The sequence below is a fragment of the Callionymus lyra genome, chromosome 19, assembly GCF_982586985.1.
Source record: "Callionymus lyra chromosome 19, fCalLyr1.hap1.1, whole genome shotgun sequence".
Classification (NCBI taxonomy): domain Eukaryota; kingdom Metazoa; phylum Chordata; class Actinopteri; order Syngnathiformes; family Callionymidae; genus Callionymus; species Callionymus lyra.
In genome coordinates this window covers 10,846,139-10,854,589 of record NC_141836.1, presented here as the reverse complement: position 1 = coordinate 10,854,589, position 8,451 = coordinate 10,846,139, and the positions used below count along the sequence as shown (strand labels likewise).

The 8,451-nt window shown below is 32.9% G+C and overlaps 1 protein-coding gene across 1 annotated transcript in view; it reads left to right on the top strand.

The window, feature by feature from the left end:
* The first annotated feature begins 1,441 nt into the window (after window positions 1–1,441).
* Window positions 1,442–8,451, top strand: part of LOC148059470 (myosin-3-like) — a 30,192-nt gene continuing 23,182 nt past the window's right edge. Inside the window, exons 1-7 of the mRNA XM_087782388.1 lie at window positions 1,442–1,509; window positions 3,844–3,943; window positions 4,013–4,116; window positions 5,216–5,359; window positions 5,531–5,687; window positions 6,327–6,354; window positions 6,547–6,640. Of these exons, the coding sequence (XP_087638514.1) occupies window positions 3,844–3,943; window positions 4,013–4,116; window positions 5,216–5,359; window positions 5,531–5,687; window positions 6,327–6,354; window positions 6,547–6,640 (627 nt within the window). The 5' untranslated portion in view covers window positions 1,442–1,509. The remainder of the gene's footprint in view (window positions 1,510–3,843; window positions 3,944–4,012; window positions 4,117–5,215; window positions 5,360–5,530; window positions 5,688–6,326; window positions 6,355–6,546; window positions 6,641–8,451) is intronic.

Below are 8,451 nucleotides of genomic sequence, written 5' to 3'. Positions count from 1 at the left end.
AGTTTGACGTTTAAAATATCATTTCCAAACAATTAAATCTCAAAATATATATATAGTGCATATGAGAATTCTATTGAGATTCTGATGGAAAACAGCTACTTCCGTACATGTTGAGTGAGATAAAAGCAGCTTTCTTAGGAAAAAGCAAAAAGTGACATTTTGAAAGTGAATCGTTTCTATTAACGAAAGAAATGACAGTCGCCTAGAAATACTAAACTACTTTACAAACTCTGAAATAAAATTACGATGAGCTGAAAGAAAACGAACATTTCCTGAAACAAACACATTTACAATGAAACTTATTCACAAACTCTGAAACACATTTACAAACTGACACAAATCCGAAACTACTAAAACAAATGTACTAACTCTGAAACAAATGTACAAACTCTGAAACACATTTACAAACTCTGAAACAAAATAACAAACTCTGAAACAAATTTAAAACTCAGAAACAAATGTACAAACTCTGAAACACATTTGCAAACTACTGAAACAAATGTACTAACTCTGAAACACATTTGCAAGCTACTGAAACAAATGTACTAACTCTGAAACAAATGTACAAACTCTGAAACACATTTGCAAGCTACTGAAACAAATGTACAAACTCTGAAACACATTTGCAAGCTACTGAAACAAATGTACTAACTCTGAAACAAATGTACAAACTCTGAAACACATTTACAAACTCTGAAACACATTTACAAACTATGAAACACATTTACAAACTCTGAAACAAATGTACAAACTCTGAAAAACATTAACAAACTCTAAAACAAATGTACAAACTCTGAAACACATTTACAAACTCTGAAACAAAATAACAAACTCTGAAACAAATGTAAAACTCAGAAACAAATGTACAAACTCTGAAACACATTTACAAACTGAAACACATTTGCAAACTACTTAAACAAATGTACTAACTCTGAAACAAATGTATAAATTCTGAAACAAAATGACAATTTCCCGAAAATATTTTACAAACTCTGAAAAAAAAATTAGTTATGTTCTTTTAAAAAAAACTCCTTGTGAGTAAGTTACACTTCATTTATGCAAAAATAGTTAATATTTCTTATATTAAATGTTATGAAATCGACTCTTTTATTTCTGGTGTTTGTTTCTACTGGTCGCATGTCAAGTGTTCTTCCACAGAGGCAGCAGAAAGATGGTCAGAACAATGGACAGACCGTTTCCATAAATAACTCCTGGATCAGAAGGTGAAGAGGCAGGACAAAGAAAAACAGGTTCAGGCTTTAGCTGCCGTTCGTTCGCCTGCATCCTCGCGCTCTTCCAGCCCGACCTTTTAAGTCCACAAGCACGACCATCGCGGCCAATTAGCTGCGGAGGAGACGGTCACGTGACCCGGAGACCTTCACGTGAAGGTTATAAAGTAAAGTGATGCTGTGAGAAGAAGGCATCGACTCGTTCCTCTCATCCCTGAGTTCGAATCCCACGACCAGTGACGCGCATCTGTGGAGACCTCGGACCAGACAGGCGGACACTGTGAGTTGCAACTGATGATAATATAGTTCCTGCTTCATCACCTGCAAGATATTTAGTTAAATTTACTGTAAACTTAAATAAATAAATATCATCTGTAATGTGCATTATTTTTATCTTTTATTTTCGGGTTTCTGCCTAATTTTATTTTAATTTATTTGAGTTTTTAATTATCATTATTCGTCAAATGGGGTAAGAAATATAAATGAATTCATAGATTTTCTAGATAATAACCTTTTTTTATTGGAAAGTCCTTCATTTTCCTTTTTTGCTAAATGTGTAGTTTTATTGTTCTTTGTTATGGCATCACTGTCGTGAAGGTACAAACACACAAATTCAATTACATTTTTTGGATGATATATTGAAAAAGACGCTCAATTATGACACCTATTATTTTTAAATGTCATTTTTAGAAGTTAAATATTGTTAGTTTAGTCGTAAATGGCCGGAAAATACTCCAAAAAAATTCTGCTCTTAACTAATTGTTGCAGAAATCTTCAGTTTGAATCATATGCACAGATAACTTGCATGTTTATCTGATCACAAACATTGTGTGTCAATAGAAATCAAGATGTCATTATTTAATAATCCATAACTAACTGGAGGTATAAATAAATGGAGCTGTCATTATTTAATAATCAATAAATTACTGGAGCTATAAATAAATGGAGCTGTCGTTATTTAATAATCAATAAATAACTAACTGTAGGTATAAATAAATGGAGCTGTCATTATTTAATAACATAAATAACTGAAGGTATAAATAAATGGAGCTGTCATTATTTAATAACATAAATAACTGAAGGTATAAATAAATGGAGCTGTCATTATTTAATAACATAAATAACTGTAGGTATAAATAAATGGAGCTGTCATTATTTAATAACATAAATAACTGGAGGTATAAATAAATGGAGCTGTCATTATTTAATAACATAAATAACTGAAGGTATAAATAAATGGAGCTGTCATTATTTAATAACATAAATAACTGAAGGTATAAATAAATGGAGCTGTCATTATTTAATAACATAAATAACTGAAGGTATAAATAAATGGAGCTGTCATTATTTAATAACATAAATAACTGAAGGTATAAATAAATGTAACAAGCGTTCATGGACCTGAAAGAAGAAAATAGAAGTCGCAGCATTAAAGGATTCTTGTGGAGCTGATGCAGCAGCTGCGGCTCTGATTCCAATGTAAAGCTGCACTAAATATATATTTGCAGCGAACATTTGACATTCCAACCTCGTGAAGACACAACTTTTTTTGTTTTACTCTGTGAAGATCAAACTTCTGTCGAGGTCTTTAAAAACAGTTGAATTGATGGGAGTGGCCTAAGTATGAGGGGGCGTGGCTTGATGTGCAGGTGAAGGGAAGTGGAGCTGAAATGAAAAATGTATCTTTGTATTCATTGTATGTGTGTGTATTTATCTTTTTATTGTGTGTATGTATGTGCTTTATGTATTTATTGTATGCACGTGTGTGTCTTATATGTATGTGTATTTGTGTATGTTTGTCTGTGTCTATTTGTGTATGTGTGTGTATTTATTGTATTTATGTATATACGTATGTATGTATTGTATTGCATGTAGGTATTTATTGTATGCATGTGTGTCTAATATGTATTGTATTAGTTTGTAGTTTATGTATGTATGAATGTGTTTTATTTATATATGTATGCATTTGTGTGTATGTGTACACATTGTATGTCTCTTTGTGTATTGAATGTGTGTTTGTATGTATGTATGACGTGTGTCTATAAGTGTGTGCATGTGTATGTTTGTTTGTGAATGTCTGTGTGTGTATGTTCAGTATGAGTGTATGTAAATATTGCATATGTGTGTATATTTGTATGTGTGTGTATGTACAATATGTTTGTGTATGTCTGTTTATGTGTGTATGTTGATTTGTGTATATGTGTTTGTATTGTATTTCTGTATGTGTTTTTTTTGTGTGTAGGATATTAATTTAAGTGTCTATGTCTATTGTGTGTATTTATATATGTGCGAGTCATTTATGTTTATATGTGTTTAGCATGTTTGGTAGATTTATATGTACCGTATATTGTTTAATCAAACATTTGATGTCTGAGGTCAAGGGCCGCATAAAATCTGCTCGAGGGCCACAAACGGCCCACAGGCCGGAGATTCAATTTCAACAAACAATATCTGGAGCATGAATGTGACTCATGCGTCACTTTACTGATTTAAAAAAAAGTAATTTGTTCAGTGTAAAGTCAATAGATGCTTGAAAGAGTCTTTGGGTTTCTTGATATCAAGTCGACATCTTGATCAGACTTAATATCTTCTGGTTCTTCACTTGTGTTCACAGATGTCTCGGTTCTTGGACATCAAGGAGCTCGGAGAAGCCGCTCGCTTCCTGCGTCTCACCAACCTGGAGCAACTGGCGGCTAAAGCAGGAGCTTTCGATGGTAACACCATGTTTATTCATTTTACTGTCTTTGAAGGCATCTCAAGATTCTTCTTCTGTATCTAACAAGGCACGAAGCGCATGTGGATGCAGGACGACGTGGAGGCGTATATTGAGGTGGAAGTTCGAGAGCGGAACGGAGACAAGACCACGGTGGAGGCCAAAGATGGAAAGGTGGGTTTTTATTGAGTGACGGGAGGAAAAACAGTCGTTGATATGTGATCAGATCAAGTGCTTGTCATGTATATTCATATGATCTATGTATGTTTGTAGATGACTTTTAACAACTTTTTATACTTGTTTTTTTAGGTGAAAATAATAGTATTAAAATATAAAATGTGTAAACATGGGCAAAAAATAGAAAAATAAAAGTATATTATTTACCTTAAAATATATTTTATAAAATAAAATACGTTAGATTTTACAAAAAATGTGGCCAAAAATTACTATTTAACAGGATTAATTTCGTTTAATGTTAAATTTTCTAAATATAAAATAATATATTAAAGATATTTTTGAAATGCAACTTTTATGTGTCAGCACATAAGGCAGTTACATTACATTTTTTTTTTTTTTTAATTATTTTATTTATATATATAAATATCAAAAATATGTATAGACATAATTAAACTCAATAATATAACTCATATACAGTATATATATATATATATATATATATGATCTAAATGTATATGATCTAAATGTTCCTCATATTCTTCAAACCAAATGTTTGTGGATTACTTTATTTATGAGAAGAACAGTTTAAAATTTAATTCAATTCAATTCAATTTTATTTAAAGTGTCTTATCATAACAAAGTTATCTCAAGACACTATACAGTTGAAATAAGACTACAGTTGATTAAGGAAAAATAGATCCCAGCAATTCAAAAAATGTGTTTTTCAGTCAAAAATAAAACTCTAAATATATAAAATGTTTCGCAAATGTGGCCAAACATTTCAATGTATTTATTTGAATTACTATTATTTGTGTTAAATCTGAAAATAATATGTTATAAACATTTTTAAATGCATCTTTAAAAGGTGTTTCAGCACACGAAGTCGACTTGTTAACGCGGAGCTGAGTAACTATTCTCCTGTGTACCCGCAGAGGGCGACACAACCCAACTTTTTTCACATCGCTGTCTTCTATTATTATCACAAAGTTCATCCCATATAGTGAATTTTGACCCAATGGGGAGATTTTTGTGATGTATTTATGCTTGACGATATATGATCTTCTTGATGAGAACAGTCTAAATTGTGTGTTTTTAGTTCATAATAGTGAAGGAGGACGACCTGCAGCCCATGAACCCGGCCAGGTTTGACATGATGGAGGATCTGTCGGCGTTGACTTACCTCAACGAAGCCTCCGTCCTCTTCAACCTGAAGAGAAGATACAGCATGTGGATGATTTACGTGAGTCACCGTCATCCATCAGATCATATCTAATCCAATAAAAATATTTAAAAAAAGGTGCATTTTTGACTTATTTGCAGGAATTATTGACCCTGAAAACCAGGAGTCGTAAACTCCAAGTCTAAGAAAGTCATCGTCAACTAACTTTTAGTTTTATTTCTCTGCACTCAGACGTATTCCGGTCTCTTCTGCGTGGCCATCAACCCTTACAAGTGGCTGCCGGTCTACGACACTCAGGTGATCGCGGCGTACAAAGGCAGGCGTCGCAGAGAGACTCCGCCTCACATCTACTCTGTGGCTGACAACGCTTATACCGCCCTCCTGCAGAGTGAGTACCTTTGACGGAATATTCAACATGTTGAATTTAATAATAATAATAATAATAATAATAATCTCTATTTATATAGCGCCTACATTCAACATGTTGAATATTCTATTTTTTTATTGGAATACATTTTTTTAGGAGTTGAATTATTTATTGTTAATGGTGGGATTAAATTATTAGTATATTGAAAGGTTGAATAAGTGTTTTTAAAATAATTTTATAAATGTATATATATTTTTCCTAAATGAATGCATTCTTTGCTCATATTCTAGTTCCAATAATTCAAAAATAAATTTTAAATTATTTTAAATTATTTGAATTGCAATAAGAAATTTGATTAAAAATATATATATTTGGAAACTATTTGATATTTTAAAATTCAAGAAAAATCAACCTTAGATAATTATTGAATTAAATTATACAATAAAAATAAATATACCTTTTTTAATGGAGAAATTACCAAACTAAATTAAATTTAAAAAAATACATATTCAATGCCTAAAAAATTGAATTTTTTGTTTCAATATATTTGATATACATTTAAGAATAGGAGAGTAAATAAATGTTAAACAATACAACACAAAATAATTGAAGTGTTTTGTGTTATTTCTTCTTATTAATGAGTTTTCATTTCCTCCACAGATCGTGAGAACCAGTCAATGCTGATCACGTGAGTTGTTTGTGAAAGTACCTTTTTTTTAAACTGCTGCTAATAAAACTTTTTTTTTTTAAACGTTCAATTTAATGTTTTATCATTATAATGCGACACAAAACTGTATTGTTTTTGAAACAACCCTACTAATAAACCTATGAAATATCGGTGACAGTTTTGTCATTCCCTCGTGGTATTTCTTGCCGTCAGTGGCGAGTCTGGTGCTGGGAAGACGGTGAACACCAAGAGAGTCATTCAATACTTCGCTATCACTGCTGCTCTTGGAGACAATCTGAAAAAAGGCGTAAGTAGACGAAACTTTCGGCTTCAATGAGTATTATTTGCAGTGAAATGACTCATGAATTTTTATGCTTATGCTATTACCAGATAACATTTAGGGATTATTAAAAAAAACATATATATATATATATATATATATGGAGAACATTTTCTGAACCTCCGAAAGGAGGAAAAACAAACATAAAACACGATCAATTTACCTGATCAATGATCCTTTAACAATCAAACACCTCATCATTTTAACACGTCAAGTTCCAGTGTAAAACTTTTTATCATGACCAGCAAAACTACTATCAAAATCGTGGTCTAACGGTGGAGTCTCTGCTCAACACCCTGAGTGGTAAGTTCAATTCCCGGCTTGTAAGTTTTAATACTCAGAATTCTTCATGTTCGTTGGATAAATATTAGAATCAAAATTCCACTTCTCTAGCTCATTGGGATGAACTGCTGCATCATAGAGTTGTGATGATGAGCAGTTGTAGGTTCAAATCCTACATTTAACTCACATTTTAATTTACTATTAAATATTGAGAAACAAAAGTGTGCAGAAAGACATGTATCTATGTGGTGAATTAGCTCACTGGGATAGACTCAAGTATTCAATGTGAAAGGTTGCATGTTCAACTCCCACTTGGTACTTGTCTGTTTTCATCATTTTTTTCAAATGCTCAAACATAAATATATCCTAATCAAATGATGGAGTGTGAATGGCTGTGGTCGAGTGGTTGGAGCAATTGTCCCTGCTATAGTCCGAAGCCCCCAAGGTTGTGAGTTCAAATCCCACCACTTTCTCATCTAATTTTATCATTTCCTACCAAATGTTGAAGTTAAATATATCCTAATCAAATAATAAAGTGTGGACAGTGGTGGTTGAGTGGTTAAACCAAAAGTCCCTGCTCATGTGTCAACTCCCTGAGGTTGTGAGATCAAATCCTGCCACTTTCTCATCTGATTTTATCATTTCCTACCAAATGTTAAAGTTAAATATATCCTAATCAAATAATAAATTGTGGACAGAGGTGGTTGAGTGGTTAAACCAAAAGTCCCTGCTCATGTGTGAACTCCCTGAGGTTGTTGGATCAAATCCCTCCAATCTGTCATCTGATTTTATCACTTGAGTTCAAATGTTCGACATAAATATATCCTAATCAAATAATAAATTGTGGACAGTGGTGGTTGAGTGGTTAAACCAAAAGTCCCTGCTCATGTGTGAACTCCCTGAGGTTGTGGGATCAAATCCCTCCAATCTGTCATCTGATTTTATCACTTGAGTTCAAATGTTCGACATAAATATATCCTAATCAAATAATTATGTGTGGACAGTGGTGGTTGAGTGGATAGAGCAAAAGTCCCTGCTCATGTGTGAAGTCCAAAGGTTGCGAGTTCAAATCCCACTGTTCCACAAATCAGAGCGGAAACCCAAACATATGATGTGTTCAGACATTTGCATGTCCTGGAGTGGACAAAAAAGAGAGTGGTTGGGAGATGGAGAGGATGATGGATGGATGCATAGATGGATGGATGGGTGATAAAAAGTAGGCAGTGGGAAAAAAAAAAAAGGAACAAATATTTTATTTAAAAAAAAGTTTTAATCTTTTTTTTTTCCTGATTCCTCCCACTTTTCAATAGGTCCCCAATGCATTTCAATTTGCACACCCTCTTTCTTTTGTCCTTGTCCGCCATCTTTCTTTTTGTCCTTGTCCGCCATCTTTCTTTTGTCCTTGTCCGCCATCTTTCTTTTGTCCTTGTCCGCCATCTTTCATCCTTGTCCACCATCTTTCATGTCATCAGCATCACGCTGCAGCTTAGCTCACT